The 20,200-nt window shown below is 32.6% G+C and overlaps 2 protein-coding genes across 2 annotated transcripts; both read left to right on the top strand.

Annotated features, from left to right (window-relative positions):
* The first annotated feature begins 516 nt into the window (after nt 1-516).
* Nucleotides 517-4,544, top strand: LOC125835823 (uncharacterized protein At2g38710). The gene is made up of 5 exons (XM_049514927.1): nt 517-892; nt 2,372-2,491; nt 3,053-3,167; nt 3,845-3,938; nt 4,062-4,544. The coding sequence occupies exons 1-5, from the start codon at nt 789-791 to the stop codon at nt 4,256-4,258; spliced, it is 630 nt and encodes a 209-aa protein (XP_049370884.1). The 5' UTR covers nt 517-788; the 3' UTR covers nt 4,259-4,544.
* A 2,612-nt stretch (nt 4,545-7,156) lies between these two features.
* On the top strand, nt 7,157-14,056 carry LOC125835819 (vesicle-associated membrane protein 727). Its single transcript, XM_049514923.1, has 6 exons — nt 7,157-7,234; nt 8,153-8,368; nt 8,461-8,665; nt 8,782-8,902; nt 13,623-13,685; nt 13,766-14,056. Exons 2-6 carry the CDS (start codon nt 8,179-8,181, stop codon nt 13,907-13,909), a joined length of 723 nt encoding a protein of 240 aa, XP_049370880.1. The 5' UTR covers nt 7,157-7,234; nt 8,153-8,178; the 3' UTR covers nt 13,910-14,056.
* Nucleotides 14,057-20,200: the final 6,144 nt, after the last annotated feature.

Consider the following 20,200-nt stretch of genomic DNA (forward strand, 5'->3'; position numbering starts at 1 on the left):
TGATGGATGACTCTAAAATGACTTTGATTTCTAGGTTTCACTTAAAATTAACCAATCTTAGGATAAATATTTTCGAAGTATGTGGATATAGTAGTAAGATATGAAAGAAGTAAATATACGAATAATTGTGGGAGATTTAACATTCTAAAACCATTATAAATAAAAAAATTATCAAAAGAGTTTTGGATGAACCCTCAGTTACAATTGTAATTCAAATAGAACAAAAAATAAAACTAGTTTCAAATTTTATCTCAAAATTATTATTTTTATCTCAAGTATCAAACGACATAAAAGTTGTCATGTTGCAATCAAGTCTTTTACGTAAATATGTTAGTTTCCAGCAATCGAGGGACTTTTTTGGCCATTCTCTAGAAGGTTGGTCCATGACGAAATTATCAATGCAAGAAAATAATTTACACTATTAAATTATTCCTATCCAAACAAAATATAAAAAATACTGGCTTTTCCACTACTCTAAATAATATAATAATAATAATTCTTGGGAAACCATTAAAGCAAAAAAAAAAAAAAAAAAAACTCAAAAAAGAGCCCAAAGTGGAAAAAGGAAGAGGAATTCTCACAAGGCTCTTTGCTTTGTTCTTATTCTGCAATCTGTACCCATTTCTGCTTAGGATTTGTTAGGCACATAGGAAAAAAGGGGAAAAAAACCCCTTTTTTAGAATCTTCAATTTGACTGAAATTTGATCTATTGATTTGTTAAACTGTTAATTGAAAGATCGATTCTTGTTTTGTGTGAAATTTGATTGAATTTAGCAGGGAGGAAAAAGATGGTGTCTGCAAATAGGGAGATGGCTGTTTACTGTTTTGATACATTGGTGTCTCACTACAACAAGGAACAACCTCCTCCTCCTGCTTTTGATGAGGGTGAACAGTAAGCTAATTTTCTCTTTGCCCCTTTTTGTTTTAGCTTAAAATTAGAGACACCCATATTGATATTCTTGCAAAGTTTGTGTCTTTTTTTGTTTTCTTGTATATGGGGTGTCTTTAATTTTTGTATGCATGTATATGAGTTGAGCTTCTTTTTAGAGTTGGATGTGGAGGGTGCTTACCATCTGAGCAACCCATATATGAGTTGAGCTTAGACGAAGAAGTGATGATTTATATAGCTGACCCTAACTTGATTGGGAGTTGGGATTGAGTCCTAATTGTTGTTGTTGATGCAATGTGTGAACATATCCTTATTACCCTTTTGTGAATGTGACATGCTTAACTTCCCTTCTGGAGATATGTGCAGTTTTTATATGCATGTATATGGGTTGAGTTTAAACGAAGAAGTGATGATTCATATAGCCGACCTTAACTTGATTGGGAGTTGGGACTGAGTCCTTATTGTTGTTGTTGTTGCAATGTGTTGACATATCTTTATTACCCTTTTGTGAATGTGACATGTTTGTGAGATATGTTTAACTTCCCTCCTTGAGATATGTGCAATTTCTATATGCATGTATATGAGTTGAGTTTAAACGAAGAAGTGATGATTCATATAGATGACCCTAACTTAGTTGGGACTGGGTCCTAATTGTTGTTTTTGCTATGTGTGAACATATCTTTGTTACCCTTTTGTGGCATAGTTTGTGGGGAATGTGTAAATTCCCTCCTGCAGATATGTGCAATTTCTCTATCTTTAGATTGGAATGAGTTGGATTCTTTTGTACAAGTTACTTACTCAAGTGTTTACAGGGGAACAATTTATTTTCTTGGTTGCATGGTGCTGAGGCCTTGGAATAGGAAGGGTCAATGCTGTTTCAATCCTTTTGTGTTCTTGAATCTGGAAAATTACCTGTTTATTTTGTTGTTTAGTGCCAACTGGAAATGATGTGCTCGCAAGATGTGATTCTAACTTTTACTGAGAAAAAAGATGTGATTTTTAGCTTCTTTCATTCCAATTGTGTCACTTGTTACTCTTTATAAGTGTTGATTTGTCATGGCCTTTTCAAAATTGTATTTTCCTTTATAAAACATTTTTTTAAATAAGATTTTTATGTAGGGCATTCCTTTTCTATTGGAAGCTTCCCTTTCTTTATATTCCCCCCCACCCCACCCCCACCACCACCACCAAATTTCTAATCGTTAGTCTTCCTTGAAACATCTTTTTCTTTCATCAAGTGAAGGTCTGTGTTCCACGAAGCTTGTTGTATTAACTGTCTATGTATTTTGTTCTCATGACAAAATGTTCTTTATAGTCTTAATAAGTTGGAAAACGCATCTGCTTTTGGACGGGGTAAGGATTTTTGGGTGTCCCTTTTTGTAAGCTAACATCATTCTTAGTCTTTCATCTGTAACTCATGAAATGGCAAACCAATACAAAAATAAATTTGGATTTTGCTCTCATGCTCAAACTGCATTTCAGCCCGCTGTTTGTGACTTGGAAGAAAGTGGTGAATGGTGGGGAGCCTCGTTTGCGCGGATGCATTGGCACTCTGGAAGCTCGCTGCATTGTTAATGGCTTTAAGGATTATGCTCTGACAAGGTAAATTGCAAGTAAAGTTCTTATATTTGAAGTACTTTTATTTTTCTCTTTGCAATTCTATTTCATGTTTGTTAGCTAATAAATAGGAATGATATTAAGATAATTGAGCATCATTATGTGACAAAGAATTTGTTGAATCAAAGCTGATTATTATTGGCAAAACTGTTTGAAGGATTACATTAGTTGTTTGGCATGTGTATGTTTGATACATTTTCTATCAATTTATTGGACACTTCTTGGGCGTCTGAAAGCATTCTATTTCATATTGGTATTGTACTATACTCATGATTCAGTATGTTAGTGTGCAGAAAAATGAATCTTGAGATTTTTTGCACTTTAATCTCTTCGGTTTCACTGTTTGAGTATAAATGACGTTTTACACTTCCTTTTCCTTGTGCTGACTTGCTTTGAAACCTTAAGTTTGTCACACTCTTGGGTTCTTAAGAAAGTGAATTGCTTGCTGCTTTTATTTTCTTAAATTTTGTTCCGGCCTAAATAAAAACTTATGTTATATCTTATGACACTGTATCTACGTATTTACATATTTGAATTCATCTGCAGTGCTCTCAAGGACCGTCGTTTTCCTCCGATACAGGCTAAAGAGTTACCTACTTTACAGTGTACAGTTTCAATTCTCACTAATTATGAGACTGCAGCTAACTACCTTGATTGGGAGGTACTGCTTTTGAACTTACTTTGAATCTCTGATTCTTAAATCATGGAGGATATGAACATGTTTGTACGCTTGACATATATCTTTTTGTGATTGGGTCATGGCTTTGTGGAGCAAATTCATGAGCACCAAAAGAATTCAAATAAGAAGCAAATTTTGCCATAATTTAGACCGTCAGATTTCACTTCTTAGAATGGTGTTGAAACATTGTCTGCATTATTTGTTTCTAAGACGTTATACTGTACTTGGATGGGATGGTAGAGCTTAGTTTTGTTTGGAGTGACGTGCTATTAAAAATTTGTTACACAAGCATGACAATCAAATCTGCCTTTGGACTTGTATAACTCCCTAAACATGTAACGTGAAGCTTAGAACACAGTCGTCTTTTCTTCATTTTCTCCCTCATGCCAATCCAAATTCTGAAATCAAAAATCAGTCGTCATTTTACATTTTCGAAACTCTCCTATTGGTTTTTAGATGATTCACCTTCTGTATGTTCTTTTGCTTGGGTAAGGTGGTCGGTGGTCATGATTCGTCAGTGTGTAAATCCTCGTCATTGTTGACATAATCATATGAGAATTTTTTTATCTACTTGCATCCCTTTTTCTCAACAACTGCTTCTCTCTTGTTGGTTTGCTGTAGTAGTATTTTGTTCTCAGGAATGTAATGGCTTTGTTCAGGTAGGGAAGCATGGGATAATTATTGAATTTACTGACCCTAACTATAACACAAGAAGAAATGCCACGTACCTACCTGAGGTGGCTGCTCATGAAGGTAATTTTCTTCTCCCTTACCTATCACCGACACAGAATGTTGTGCATCTCGTCTATTTAAGTTTTTCTGGCACTTGTTGAACTAGTTGAGCTGCAAGATGAACTTACTGAATTTTGTCTCCAGGGTGGACCGTTATAGAAGCAATTGACTCACTGATACGCAAAGCAGGTTATAATGGACCTATAACAGAATCATTGAGGAAGCAAATCCATCTAACTCGATACCAGAGCACATTATTTACTATGCAGTACAGTGAATATGTGGATCATGTGAAGGAAACCCGAGGTCTCGATCCAACTATTAACGGTGTGAAACCTTGAACGTATGGATTGTTTGGAAGAATCATCCACCTAAGACCAGTAGATGATTTTGGTTAAGTGGAAGATAAACCATTCTAAATTCATGGTTGGAATATGCTGTTATAATTCCAACCCTGTCTAGTGATTGTTTTCATAAATGTTTTACGTTGTTCTTCAAGACTGAAACTGAACTCATTTTCAGTGCTAAGTGCACCCAAAAAAATTTGGACTTCCAACAGTTTCTTTAAAAAGCTGTATTTGTGGCTATGTTGTTATAATATAACTGTCTGCTTTCTGTGGTTAAAAACTTATTCCTGTTGGCTATGTGCTTTAGTTCTCTACTTTAGAATTTGAGATACAAATCTTGAATACTTTCAAATTGCTGTGGGAATAATTTGTAGTTATTGCTGGTGTCTAGTTATTTACATGACTATTGTTGGGCTATGTTGCTTGGACTCTTCAATAAGTCTACAGGTGTGTGTCGGATATTCCAAAAGTAGTGCATTTTGGAGAATCCAACACTGGTGTGACAATATTTTTGGAGAGTTTGAGCAACATAGCGATTGGGTAAAGGTTGAGATTTTAGGTTCTTTCCAGATTTTCGCTCTTGTTAAGAAAGCATCCATCTTGGGGCCTATTAAATTTTCTTGGATATTTGTGTTCTGCAAGTTGACGACTCTTACTTTGTCTCCAAGTCTTATATATATTATGTCAAGGCAATGTTGTCTATCAGAGTAGCAAAACTTGGTGTTTATAGTGGAAATTGAGCTACATGGTGCATATAATATGCATTACATAGTAATTAGTATGTGTAGCCAGCCTTAGATAGGAGGGGGTTTCCAAACGTGATTTAGCGGTCAATGAAGTGAGTGAGGGAAATTTTGGTGATCAAGATTCCAATTGTTGATGGGGAGAGGTATTCGGTATATATGTTGGTTGGAAATAGCAGGTAACCGATGTGTAGAACTTGGCTCAAATACTCTAGTACTAGAGTCCCCCACCCCTTACCCTACCATGTCAATCCCCTACCACACTCCTACCTCACTTGTAACCCCCCCCCCCCTCCCAAAAAATAAATAAATTCATTTCCATCATTTTAGTGTTTGTCTAAAATCATGAATAAATGTTCAACAACATCAACATATTTGATGTGATTTCACAAAATCTTTTGGCAAAGGTGCGATATATGCGGATTTTACTCACGTCTTATGAGGTAGAGGCAAATTATTTCAATAAACCATCATGTAAAGAAAAACATATCAAAACAGAGCAAGTATGAATGCATTAATTGAAAACTTCGTGAGAATTTGCATCACATAATGCGATGAGATGGTTAAACTTCCTAAACCAACAAATTCATACTCAGCTCGTGAAAGAACTTTTTGGTATGGAGCTTTTCGATCCTCCTTTATAGGCTATTCCATGCAAACTTAGATTAGTCGTCCTGTGATTTTTAAATATCAAATGATCAAATCATAAAATAAAAAAAAAATAAAAAAATCACGTAGCTAGTCAGTAATCCTTTATAAAAAAGAATAAAGAGATTTTTTTTTAGAAGAATTCATATTTATTTCAAAAGTCAAATTACCAAAGAATACATTGTATAAGTTTAGCATCTTATTTCTTCCTTTTGGGTGTTTGTGTAATTCAGCATAAATATAATCAACTAAGCTATTAAAATTTTCAAAACTAAAACTTTAAAATTCCAAACTATACCGATCTAATTTGATATGAAAACTATTTGATAAAATAATATTTACAAAAAAATGAAATTACCAATATATATGTTGGTTGGAAATAGCAGGTAATCGAGATGTACGGAATGTGGCTCAAACACTCTAGTGCTCGAGTCCCCCACCCCTTACCCTACCATGTCAACCCCCTAACACACTCCTACCTCACTTGCCCCCTCCCTCTCCCCCCTATTTCATTTCCATCATTATAGTGTTTGTCTAAAATCATAAATAAATGTTCAACAACATCAACATATCTAATGTGATTTCACGAGAAATTTGGCAAAGGTGCGGTAATCAGTATATGCAGATTATACTCACGTCTTGTGAGGTAGAGGCAAATTATATTGAGCGGATATTGACATAGTAGGTATGAACGCTATTGCAGCATCATATCTGATATAATTCCCAAGTTGATATGAAGAGGGTAGAGTATGTATACATCTTATTTTCAATAAACCATCATTTAAAGAAAAACATATCAAAACATAGTAAGTATGAATGCATTAATTGAAAACTCCGTAAGATTCTGCATCAAAGAATGAGATGAGATGGTTAAACTTTCTAAACCAATAAATTCATACCCAGCGAACGAAGAACTTTTTGGTATGGAGCTTTTCGATCCTCCTTTATAGGATATTTCATGAAAATTTAGATTAGTCGTTCTATGATTTTTAATTATCAAATGATCAAATCAGAAAAAAAAAAAAGAAGAGAAAAATATCATGTAGCTAATCAATTATCCTTTATAACAAAAGAATAAAGAAAATTTCTTTTTTTTTTTAGAAGAATTCATATTTATTTCAAAAGTCAAATTATCGAAGAACCCATTGTATAAGTTTAGCATCTCATTTCTCCCTTTTGGATGTTTGTGTAATTTAGCATAAATATAATCAAATGAGGTATTAAAATTTTCGAAATTAAAACAAAAATTCCAAACTATACCGATCTAATTTAATATGAAAATAAGTTAATAATATAATATTTACAAAAAACGAAATTACCAAAACGTACAATGCCCAGCCCTTACGTATGTAAAGTATTGTAAACCGCTCAACCAGTTTAATTAAAGTCAAATTAACACTGCTAATCATAATTCATAATACAGTTTAACCTCAACTCCTCGACTCCATCGCTGTTAAAGACAAAGACCCCCCCTCCCCCACCAAACCCCACCCCACCCACCCACCCTCGCTCGTCTGCGAAATCTTATGCTCCATTTTCAGTCGTGTACACTAAGTAATCGCCATTTTTCCAATCTCAGGTACTCTCTTTCTCTCTCTTGTTTATGTAATTTTCCACAATTTTTTGGCACAAATTGTTTCTAGCAATTGTCTATTTTGAACTTTGTCGGCGAGGATCTGATCGGAAGTATTGATAATTGCTATGATATTGGTGTTTCTACGGTAGTTAATTGCATATAATTTGATCTTCCTTGTACGGATTTGAATTGTAGATTCATATTTTTGATTTGACTCTCTGTTCGGTTATTATATTTGAGTTTGCGCGTATCATATTATGTTTTCCCTAATTTTCTCCCACATTTAGACTCTAGAAATTGAGGACTTCGGTGAAAGTACAAGCGAGGTTTTTTTCTGATAGATGCTAAAAATATCAGCTTGAAGAATCTTTTTTTTGTTAAGTTTGAAGCATAATCAATTTAGTTTAAGGCGAATGTTGTAGTCTCTAATCTCTCGAAAAAGTTTTTTTATGGTGTGTGTGTTCATTTTTATGTGGGATATTTGCATGCACCTCTGATTTGGCTGGTCAATCTCACCACAGCTTCAGCCACGAGAATTGCGTGTTTACTCTGCTCCTTTCTGGTCTCAGAAATGTAAGATTTAAGTGAATTAGTATCCACCGCAGGCACACACCACCAGAAAGTTCATTGGATTCTCACTTGTACTAATTGAATCTTTATACAATTTTCCAAAACTCCACCTTGTCTCTCTTTTTGGATGAAGTCCATTTGTTGTCTATGTTTTGTTTGTCTTTCTTCATCCCCAGCAACCCCTTGAACGATCTTGTAGCTTTACTCATTTCCTTTTTAATTTTGAAGCATTATTGATGGAAAAGTTGAATGTGGTAGTCTAGTGCTAATCGCATGGAAAAGCTGATTTTTTTGTGTTAGATATTTGCATATCTTAGTAAGGGATTTAAGACTGGTCTTTTTGAATTACAGGCATCAAATTGGAGTTGTGATTGAAAATGAATCCAAAAGGTTTGATTTATAGTTTTGTTGCGAGAGGGACTGTTGTTCTAGCCGAGCATACACCTTATTCAGGGAACTTTAGTACCATTGCTGTCCAGTGCTTGCAGAAGCTCCCTTCAAATAGTAGCAAGTATACATACTCATGCGATGGTCACACCTTCAACTTCCTTTTAGATAGTGGATTTGGTATTCATTCTTCTTATATTTTTTTATGTTGTATATAATTTATTTCTAGTTAACTGGATTCTGACTAGTTTGCTACCAACACAATTTTGTAGTCTTCCTAGTTGTTGCTGATGAACCAACAGGAAGAAGTGTACCGTTTGTGTTTCTTGAAAGGGTTAAGGATGATTTCAAGAAACGTTATGGTTCAAGTATAAAAAATGATGGCGATCCACATCCTCTTGCTGATGATAATGAAGAAGATGATGATCTATTTGGGGATCGTTTTAGCATTGCGTACAATCTTGACAGAGAATTTGGGTGTGTATATTTAATTTTTTTCACCTACAATTTATAATATATTTGTAGCAGCTAGACTTAGTATAGAGTCCAAAATCAGCCAATTAATTTGGATTTATTTATCCTGGAATTGCTAGGCCAAAACTTAAAGAGCACATGGAGTACTGTATGAACCATCCTGATGAAATGAGCAAGCTCTCTAAATTGAAGGCTCAAATCACAGAGGTCAAAGGAATAATGATGGACAATATTGAGAAGGTAAAGTGTTAATGTTCTTTTATTTTTGATGGAAAGGGTGCATCTATGGAGTAAGTTATGTAAGAAGACCTATTGTCTCTCGCAATGAATATTTGCTTAGCGAATACAACACCAAATTTATGTTGGTGATGATCAGGCTCTTGCATCAAATAGGGAAGATGACTGGGTATTATTACTCCAAGTAATTGTCAGGAATAGCTACACTCTATCTGGTAGTTGACCATTTTGTATAAGTTAGTTTGATCAGTGTTATTAAAAGCGAAGCGCAAAATAGCTCTAAGGTCTATTGGGGCGTTAAGTACAAATAAATGTGTGCTTTTATGAGAAAAAACATAAATGGAGAGAAAGTACAAATATGTATGTTTAGACCAAGACTAATAATTATAAGAATAAATAACAAATATATGGACAAAGAATTTGAATTTTTTTTTTACGATAAAGTGAAATATGAATTGTTAAGTGCCGCCTCTTTCAGGAGACACTCATTGGCAAGAAGTAGTATGACTTAGAGACTTGATGACGACGCTGAAACACATTTTAAGCGGGAGAAAGCACCCAACATATTTTGCACCTTGCTTTAGGGCTTAAGCACTCTTGAAGTGCGCCTTTGACCATATTTTTTATGTAACAAATTGTTGTACTGGTATACCATCAGTAAATCTTTACCTTCTCGATAATAGATAACACAAAACAATGAACCAATTGGTGTATATAGGATATACATATTAGTTAGAAGTAAAGTTAGTTATTGATGTTATAATTATATATGTCTTGTGTTTTATTACAGTCCAACACAGTAGTGATATCGTCTTCTTTGGGCCTAGATCGCCGATATAGAATGCCACTAGGGTCTAAGGTTAGTTTTGTTATATATCTTGCATCTTTTTCATGGTGTACTGATGCAGGATTTTCCTAGGTAATTACATATACTCCCCATAGAAAATCAACGTCTTTGAGAGGTTTATCCCACAATTATCTCAAAAGTATTGGATTCGACTAACCTAAGTTGAGGTTTACGTTTGCCTGGTTTCCCAACACCTATCTTAATAGTGAGAGATTTGTCTAAAACTCAATTGAAACCTGAGGTTAGCTCCACAATCACCCAAGGCTGCACAACAACGGTTTTATACCAACGTTGTCACAATCCAATTTGGGGTCCTGACCAACGCAAAGTGAGACTTGGCTTACCCAGCATAACAACCCATTTTCACGATGAACATTTGGCAGTCTCATCTAAATCTCAAAACAATGAGTGATGCATTCTTATGAGTGGAACATTGACAACAATTATCGAGAAAGAGATAGGGAGGTGAAAGGAGGAGAGGTGGTGAGAGCAAAAAGCTATTTTCAATCTAAGAAGGAAAAAAAACCCCACAGAACTTGTAAAGTGCGCTGGAGATTTTGTTTTTTGATAGCTCTAAACTTGGGTAAGAAAACAATTTCTTAAAAACATGGTTTTTGGGGTTCTTGGGCACCGAGAGGTAAGTTTAATCCCAAAAACTTGTGGTTTCATTATTTAATTGATATAGTAAACTGGATTATGGATTGAAACAAAGATAATGCGTTAGAATTGAATATGTGTGAACTAAGGTTGATAAAGTTAGGGGAATTCATAAACGTGTCCTTTTCTGGATGAAGTTTTGATATGAATTAATAGGATATTGTAAATTAATGCTGCAATTGGTATTCTCGCGGGTTTAGCCTTAAACGTTGGACAATTGGGAATTTAACTATAGTTTGACCTAAGAAAGATAGTTGTGATCTTGTTCAAATTAACACTTCAATTGATAATCAATTGATTCTAGACTGTTGAAGAAGTCAATTGGTTGGCTTACAAGCATCAAGTTTGGGGAAAAGGAAGCTTGTACTGTGAGTGGTAGCTCTTCTTTAGCTTGCGTTTTCAACTATAATATCCTTTAAAAAACATTTCCTGCAATAGTGGTTTGTTGCATGAGGCAAATATAATTATCATTGATTTATTAACAAGTGTGATATTTTGAAACAGGAGCTTCATTGTAGTGACATACAAGTTATGAAATTCTTACATGAGATTAACTTGTGGATAGCATTTGTGTCTATATTATGAATAAGTGCTTAATTATGTTTGTTCACCTATCTATGTCAAATTGTCAATATTCTCGTATGTATGATGGGAACAAGGTCTGCTCTTATAGAAGAGCTTCAGAGGCAGATGCAGATTCAGTTCAAGCTAAGTTCATAGGTATTGTCTAAGAATAGAAACTTTATAGAAAAATAGAGCAGTGAACTAAACTATACCTGTTCTAAGGTATATGAACATTGCGATACCATTTAAGGGTAGTAAAATTGTCAGCTTATTGTTGTCTAACTGCGGGAAATTTTAAGCCTTGTGGACTTGTACAATGGCGCTTTAAATGTTGATAAAGCCTCTGCTAGTAGGAATAGAAGAGGTACCCGCCAAGTCTGTTTCGCACTAGGACTTATTGGCGACATGGCTATGATGACGATAGTAGTGAGGTCTAGTATTGATTTTGACTTTGCAAACTTTCCATAACTTGAGATGCTAAACATATTTTGATAAAGAGTACAAAGTATTAAGAATGTTGCCCAGTTTATATATCATTTCGACTTTAATGTTACATTTATTAGATAGTTAATGTATATAGTAGACTTAGTGTCCCACATAGGAAAAGGTGTATTAAGTACTGTGTAGATATAAGTATAAATAGGCTCAGCAGTGTAATACAACAGTGTGCATCTTAATAATATGTTTCCCATGCCTTTTCAAACTTGTCACCAAGAAAACAATTATGGTTGAGGTATCCACTCTTCAGTCAAATGTGATTGACCCCCTCTTTTCATCATTTGTAGATTCATGGCTTAATTGATACCTTTTTTTGGCTGTTAATTGGGTTGCTTTTTTGCTGTCAGTACTTCTTTCGTCGATGCTTTTCACCTTAGTTTTTATTCTTGTATTTGTGTAACCTACTTTTTGAAAAGGCTTTTCTTGAGCCAAGGGTCTATTGGAAATTGCCTTTCTACCTCACACAAGTTAGGGGTAAGGAATGCATACACCCACCCTCCCCAGAGCCCACTTGCGAGATCACACTGGGTATGCTGTTGTTGTATTATCGACTTCGATTCTATTACTATAGACGTGTGACACTAGGAGAGAATTGATAGAGTGAACCTAACACTTGCTGCGCCACACATTATCTTCTATTGTTTTTGTTAGACTTCTCCATTATGATGTTTTAAACATGTTTCTGGAGTTATGCTCCCCAACTTTGGTCCTGGGGATTATAGAATATGTTTTGCAAGTATTCTGTCAGCTAACTACTCAAGTACTGAACATTTGATCGCTAGTGTCTTTGGTTTGTGGGTGGTGGTGATGGTGGCTGGAATGCTCCTGATACAGAGGTGACAGTACTGAATTTTTGTTGTGAAAATGCTAGCCTTGCTAGGTGATACCTCATTTAGCACCAATCAAGGCCCTAAATTGGGTCACTGTTGGGTTCAGTTAGTTATTGTTGTCATACTTATATTAGCATATTACACAGATTTATATGCATAGGAAATAAAATAAGAGAACCCTCCAGTGTTAAAGAACTCGTAATCATTTTAAGCACAAATGATTGAGTATTGGAATGCAATGGGGCTCCATACAACCAACCCAACTAGTGTTAGATCGAGCCATAGTTGATTGAAATATACAAGCATAAACTGGCAGCAACCAGAGAATATTAAAGCCTCTGGATGTAGAGTTAGTTTTTGAAAAAGTAATCTGAATTTGTAATATTGGTAATTTTTTTGGTGATAATGCTATAGTTGGTTTGTCTGAAAAATTTCTCATTGCTTGAAACTCTAGGACGAAATGACAGTCTTTGCATTTTGTAAAATTATCAGAAGAAAATGTATTTGCTTCTGAAAGTGAAATTTCTTGACACCACTTTATTCACGTCACAGAATTAATTAGCATTTTTGTATTGCATTTCTAAAGGTGTAATTCTACTTCTAATTAGTGGTGGAGATTTACATAAGAATTGAGGATTGCATGCATGTTCAAGAAATTATAAGGTAAACTGCGATGACAGTTCTCGACTAGGTGAGGTGGGGATTTTCTTTAATCATCCAGCTTACATGGCCGGAAGGGCTTTGATGAGTTTGACCTGCCTCAGTAAACTGTTGTTGCAAACTGCAGTTTTTTCTGCATAATTTTCTTTTCCCGGACAAGTTTTATTCAAATGGAAAATCAGTTCATGAGGTACAAATAAGTTCACTTCATAAATTATCATGTGGAATTAATGATAGATAGATATCCTCATAATCACGGGTCTTAGGCTTTTAGTGTCTAAGGGAATGCTGTCAAAGTTGCCTAACAGTGGGTGAGTGCTTAGATCTTACACAAAAATAAGAGGTTGCCTCGTTTGGGGAGAATTGAGAAACAAATATTAGTTCATCCTAATAAGGTGGATCATAGTTAAGTGCTCCTTTGCTTGATTCGTTTCCTGACACGCCATACGAAGTGGCTGTTTTTTTTTTCTTGTTTTTGGCCAACATTTTATAGAAGGAATATATCAAGATATGATTATGTAAATCACATTTTGAGAAAGGTAAACCTGGAAAATTAGCGTCTGTTTGAAAAAATCAATGTTGCATTTGCTTCAGTATGCTTTTTAATTATGTTATTTCTTCCTGATTCTGGGTGAAATTATGTATTGAAGACATGTTGTGTTTGCAGGTTTTGGATCGGGGTGAAAAGATTGAACTGCTAGTGGATAAAACCGAGAACCTTCAGTTCCAGGTACGTGCTATTTTACAGAGTGTTTGCACTTGAAAACAACCTTTGCAATTGTGCTGATTTGCAACTGTGAATGCGCTCAGGCTGACAGCTTCCAGAGGCAAGGAAGGCAGCTTCGTCGCAAGATGTGGTTTCAGAACCTTCAAATGAAACTAATGGTTGGAGGTGCTATTGTTATTTTCATTATCATCATTTGGCTTTTCGCTTGTGGAGGTTTCAAATGTTGAAAAGGGATTTCGACGTAATCATTTGGGAATAGTACACTTTTATCTCTCATTTCTGTAGTGTACAAAACCTTTCTTGTAAATGTGAGACAATGCTGCGGATGCTTTGTTTTGGTGACTTAATACTATGGTAAGGTACCTATTAGTGTACGTATTGTTAGCTATTCGTGTGTAATTAGCGTAACAATTCATCATACGATTGTAAAGAGTGGCTCGACGTACATACAACAACGCGTACGGGAAAAGCAAGAACAACTACTAAAAATCTAAAAATGTGTAGAGATTTTTGTAATATCTGTTTTTCAGCTCTTTTATTGCTTATTGCTGTTCAAGAAACTGTGACTGTTTCATACCTGACAAATTGCTAGTATATTATTTGTGCATGATGTTTCATTATTCCTAAAACTAGTGTGACATTAGACATAGATGAAAAATTGATGTCCATTTGTAAAGACATCATTAGAGTGATTGTATTGATGCTTAAGAATAGGAATATGTTGTGCCACTCCACATGATGTAGTAGATATTCAGTTTGGTTATCGGTTTAACCGATAAGATTTGAAACAAAAAAATCATTGAAAATCACCTAGAAATAAGGTGACAAATCAAATGAACCATGCATATGAGTTGATAGATTGCATCTTTCTCAAAAGTAAACACTAGAATAATCGAGAGTTCAAGACAACTAGAAATAAAAGTATGAAACTAAACTCTAAGTCAAGAACTTTATATATCGAATGGTATAAATATAATTTATCAATTTATTATCGGGTATTCGATTAACCCATTAAGGAAAATCTCAAACCGTTAAAAATTGATGGTCTCATTATAAAAAGATCTATATCATTACTGTACGGCTAAATCAATAACCCATTATCAATAAATCAATAATTTTGTGATTTGTTAACCAAATTCAGAAATCATCCTATGTTTGATTGTTTGTTGTCTGACACTTGACAAGAATGAATATTGGGATTTGGGGTTGGGTAGGGGGTTGTTTATTTAAGTGGGCAGTAGTCTTGATATTATTGTTATTATTGTTGTAATGGAGATATTTTGAATTCTCGTCGAGAAGTGCCATAATTTTTTTTTTATTAAAGATATTTTTTTCCCCAAAAAATATTAAATTCAGGTATTTTAATTAAAAATAAAAGATACTTATCATTGCACCATAATATTTATGGTCTCCCTTGAAGCAAGCCGATCAATAAGAATAATCCCGAAAAAAATAATTAAAACATGCATAAAAATAACAGTATTTTTTTAAAAATGACAAAACATGAATTCTCAATTCATGCTTTGTTGCTTGATTGGCCTCTCATGTTCTTCTTTAATAAGCAAGTAATCTTTTTTTAAAAAAATTCATCAAGAAAGCCAAAAAGTTTTATTTAAGAGAAAATACAATGTCACTTACATAAAACTTATAATATACAATAACAATATTCACTAACCTATTCAAAAATCAAAATCACAATAGAGCTTCAGTAAGCTATATTCAAGAATCAACATTGAATTATGAATGTTGATTATGTTACTGTTTTTTTCATTCTACTTAGAATTATAGTGTCTTAATTATAAGTGGATTAGAGATTGGAATATTGAATCAAAGTATGTGTCTGATAAAATTAATAGCTTAAATGTACTAAAGATTGGAATATTGAGTCAACGTATGGTTTTGATAAAATTAATAGTCTAATGTGTACTAATGATTGGAACATTGAATCAACATATGTATCTCATAAAATTAGTAGCCTAAATCTAAATTTTAATAAAAACACTTAAATATACACATCTATATATAAGAACAATAATAACTTAGAGTTGTCTTTTTTTTTTCTAATGTACAATTTGTTTTTGAGTAATATTCTTCAAAGACATAATTTTTTTAATTTTAAATAATAAATATTAAGTATTATTTATAAAAGTAAAAGTGAAGTCTAGTTAATCCAACGTTAGCCATTTGTTTGTACTACGTTATCTTAGATGATGTTGTAAAATATTTATTTATTAATATAAAAAGTTGAGTTGTTTAATTCAAAGTCTAAAATATTTTTGATAAAAAGTAAATAGTATTTCTTCCTTTTTTCCTTTTATACAGTATTATGTACCTTACTGTTTTTTTTTTTTTTATAATCTTCAGTATTATTTTAAGCAAAAAATTATTTATTATATAAATTCTGTACCTTTTTGTTTATAATCTTCAAGTTAGTTTTAAGTGAAAATAAAATCATAAAATTTCAGTCAAAAAAAATTTGGGCCTAAAGGAAAGGCTTTATTAGTTGAAAATTTCCAGAAACAACAAATATTAGGCCTTAAATAGAACTTCATAGCTACAGTTTCAATAATTACAATTCGTAGCAATATTTTTATTTGCTATGCATTTGTATTTTTATATTTTTTTTGTAGATTTTGAAAATAATAATAATACAAATACAAAATGATGTGTATCAAAATGAATACATATTACGAAGAGAGAGGCGAGCAAGATCGAGAGAAGGAGGAGAAGGCGAGCGAGATCGAGATAAGGAGGAGAAGGCGAGCGAGATGAGAGAGGGAGGAGAGAGGATTGTATTTTGTATTTATTTTGTATTGTATTAAGTATTTATTTAATGCACAACTATTTTCTATTCTGTATCAATTGTATTTGGCATACAACGAATACAACTGTATTCATCATATCTTTAATTGAATACAATTGATATAAAAATACATATTATATTCATATTAATACAAATATAATTGATACAAACATATATATACAATTTTCAAATATAATTAATATAAAATACAAAACTCTCATCTATATTTGATTGAATAAAATATAGGTGATTCTTAGGCTCTAATTAGGTAGCTGAATTGAAAATCATCAGGTACTTGGCCGAAGCAATTTGATGAAGCGGAGAATTTGTGCAAGAAAACACTGGAGTTTAACGGAGAGGGTGAGAGAGAAGGAGAGAGTTTGCTATAAAAACGATATATTGCTATTTATTATTATATTTTTAAACTATAACTGTTTTCCATAAATAAGTTGAAATTTTTTACTTGTTCAATAACTTTTCTTTATTAGTTTCACCTTGAGCTATCCACGTGAATCAAACTACGTTCGAAATAAGACAGCATTAAGGAATTCTATAAGCGAACCCATCAATATGATTACTTCCTCAAAGAAATTCTCTTAATAATATAAAGGTAAAATAGGTATAAAATGAACAAGTAAAAATAAATACATATTTTTAGTATGACAAATAAAAATGAACGGAAAGACTAATTTGAAAGGAAGCAAAAAGACAAGAACTCAAATCATTAAAAAAAAAATATATAGCGTAAATTACAAAAAAAGAAAAAGAAAAAAGAAAGACACATGATGCAAAATGCAAAATGCAAAAATAATAATAAATAAACTCATATTTTCATAATCCATGATAGATTTCTTGAATTTTGACCAAATTAAAGCATAACTGCTCAAGTGGGATCCCAGGCTTATTCTTGTTATTAATTAATTCAAATATTATTATCAATCTGAGGAGGCAATTGAGAAATTTATTTTAAAAACTATTCATTAAATCAGAAACTTAAAAAATAACATCTTTGAATAAGAATTATAAATTCGAATGGATTTTAATTTGGATGAATTTGTTGTGTTTTGATTTTCAGTGCCTTTATCAATAGAATTGTCATTCGTTTATATATAATTGTTTTTCTTTCACGACATGTTTACATTTTATATATCTTGATTTCTACGTTTATTTTTTTCATAGAGCTCATTCTTTAATTACGCTTTAGAGTTAAATATTTATTTTAAAAAGGGATCAAAACATGAAAATAAATAAATAAGCCCTACAAACCCTTCTCTACTAAGGAAACAACATAGAAAGTAAATTTGATCACATGACTCGAAGTCAACAATTTAAATTTCTCTTATTTTCTAGATCTGATATTTAATTAATAGTTCAATTTATTTTATTTTCTTGGTTTGATTTACATTCATATACTATTAGAATATAAGTCTTTCAATAAAATTAACAAGTCAATTCTAGCAAACACAAAACCAAAATGATAACAATTTCATAGATATAAAAAAGCAACATATCTAGTGCCCCTCTTGGCTATTTCTAATACCCCTTGCAACAAAATTAACTTGAAAATTTAAAAACATGACATAATTAAACAACATCAATAATTTGATGAAAATGACAAAAACATAGATTCTTAATTCATGATTTTTCTACTTCATGAGCTGCCTCTTTTCCTTCTTCATCAAGTACATAATCTTGAGTTTTCATCTTCTCCCTTTGATAATTCTTTTCCCCTTGCTATTTGGCTCTTCTTCCACTTCATTTTCTGTCTCCACCTCTTCCTCCTCCTCCGCTTTCACATTCTCTAGAGAGAAAAAAAATACACGAAAAGAAAAAAATGAATTTAATTATAAGAAAGAAGAAAAACAAAACAATAAACAATCTAAATTTCATTGGTCTGATTAATTAAGATTTATAATTTTTTTTTAAAAGGGGGAGGGGGGAGGGGGTTCTAGTTGTCTCTATAAAAGAGCACTTCATTTCAAGGTTCAAATTTCGAGACATCTGATTAAGAGTAACAGAATCTTAACCATTTGATCGTATCCTTGGAGTGGTATAAACAATATTTAATGAAAATTAAGCGGGGGAGGGTGGGGTGGGGAGAGTTTCGAACGCTCATCATAAAATAGCACTTCATTTCAGGGTTCAAATTTCGAGACACCTGGTTAAAGAGTGAGAAAATCTTAACCATTTGACCGTACCCTTAGAGTGGTAAAAACAATATTTAATGAAAATTAGGGGGGGGGGGGGGGGGGGTTCGAACACTCATCATAAAAGAGCACTTCATTTCAGGGTTCAAATTTCTAGACATCTGGTTAAGAGTGACAAAATCTTAACCATTTGACCGTACCCTTGGAGTGGTAAAAACAATATTTAATGAAAATTGGGAGGGGGAGGGGGAAGTTTCGAACACTCTTCACAAAAAAGTACTTCATTTCAGGGTTCAAATTTTGAGACATCTGATTAAGAGTGACAAAATCTTAACCATTTGACCATACCCTTGGATGGTAAAAACAATATATAATGAAAATTAAATTTATTTATTTTTAAATTCAAATAAAAAGTGAGTAATCACCACTAATTTCTTCAATTTTTTGCTCTGGAGAAGGCATACAAAAAGTTGGTGCTGCATTTGTGAATTTTGTTAGTTGGACTGGATTTGTTTTCAAAAGGTCACTAAGGCTAACATACTTATATTCTCTACTCATGATTTTCTTTGGAGGAAGAAAAAAAATGAAAAATGATATGTTTGTTTATTGAAAAAATGATTTTGGGATGATATATATAGCTAAAATAAAATGTAAATAGATTTATGTAATATGATTGAATTATGAATAAAGATTGTGTGACTGCTTTTACTATCCATGTGATATTAATGTCTTAATGGTAAGTATGTTAAAGACTAATTAGAATGTTAAATCAAAGTATATTCGAAATAAGTCTGTCGTAAGAGTTAAAGATATTTTAAAGACATAATATATATGTTTAGTTAATGGTCAAAAACACATTGAAAATTTCATTTTTTTTTTTGAGTTTTACCCTTCAATTATTTATTGTCTTTTTCCTATATAAATTATTATAATTTTATATATTATAATACACATAGAATGTGATTAAACTAAATATCAGTTGTTTTTTTTTTTAACTTGAACCATATATCATCATCTACTAAACTAAACGTGTTTTAATACAAGTTTAAGTAAGAAGGAAACATTTAATAGTTAAGGTGTGAAAATCACAAAAAATTATATTCAGTCTAGCTTACAATAATAAAAATATTTAGACAATAATAATTTTAAAATAAGATAGCACCTCATTCTCTTGTTTCTAATTATATTGTGTAACCACATTCAATTTTCGAGTTTAAGGTTTTAAGTAGAAGTGTATTTGAGCCAGTTGATTCAGTTTTTATTAAGATCAAACTAAATTGTAACTATTTTGGTTTGGTTTATTAGTTTTTTATTTCTTCATTTTTTTTTTAATCATGGGAGTATGGTAGTTATGTATATCTTACTTTTATCTTTGTGAAGGTAGAATGTTGTTTTCGATAGATCCTCGACTTAAGTAAAACATATCAAAGTAGGTTTGAAAAGAAAATGCAATAACAAATATCATTGGATCCAAAACAATGAAGTAAAGAACAATATCAACAACAAGTAATACGAAAATTGGAACAAAGGAGACACCATGTTAATATAAAAGACTAAGATATTAGGAG

Source organism: Solanum verrucosum, unplaced genomic scaffold (genome assembly GCF_900185275.1).
Source record: "Solanum verrucosum unplaced genomic scaffold, falcon-dt-bn FXZP01000128.1, whole genome shotgun sequence".
NCBI lineage: Eukaryota > Viridiplantae > Streptophyta > Magnoliopsida > Solanales > Solanaceae > Solanum > Solanum verrucosum.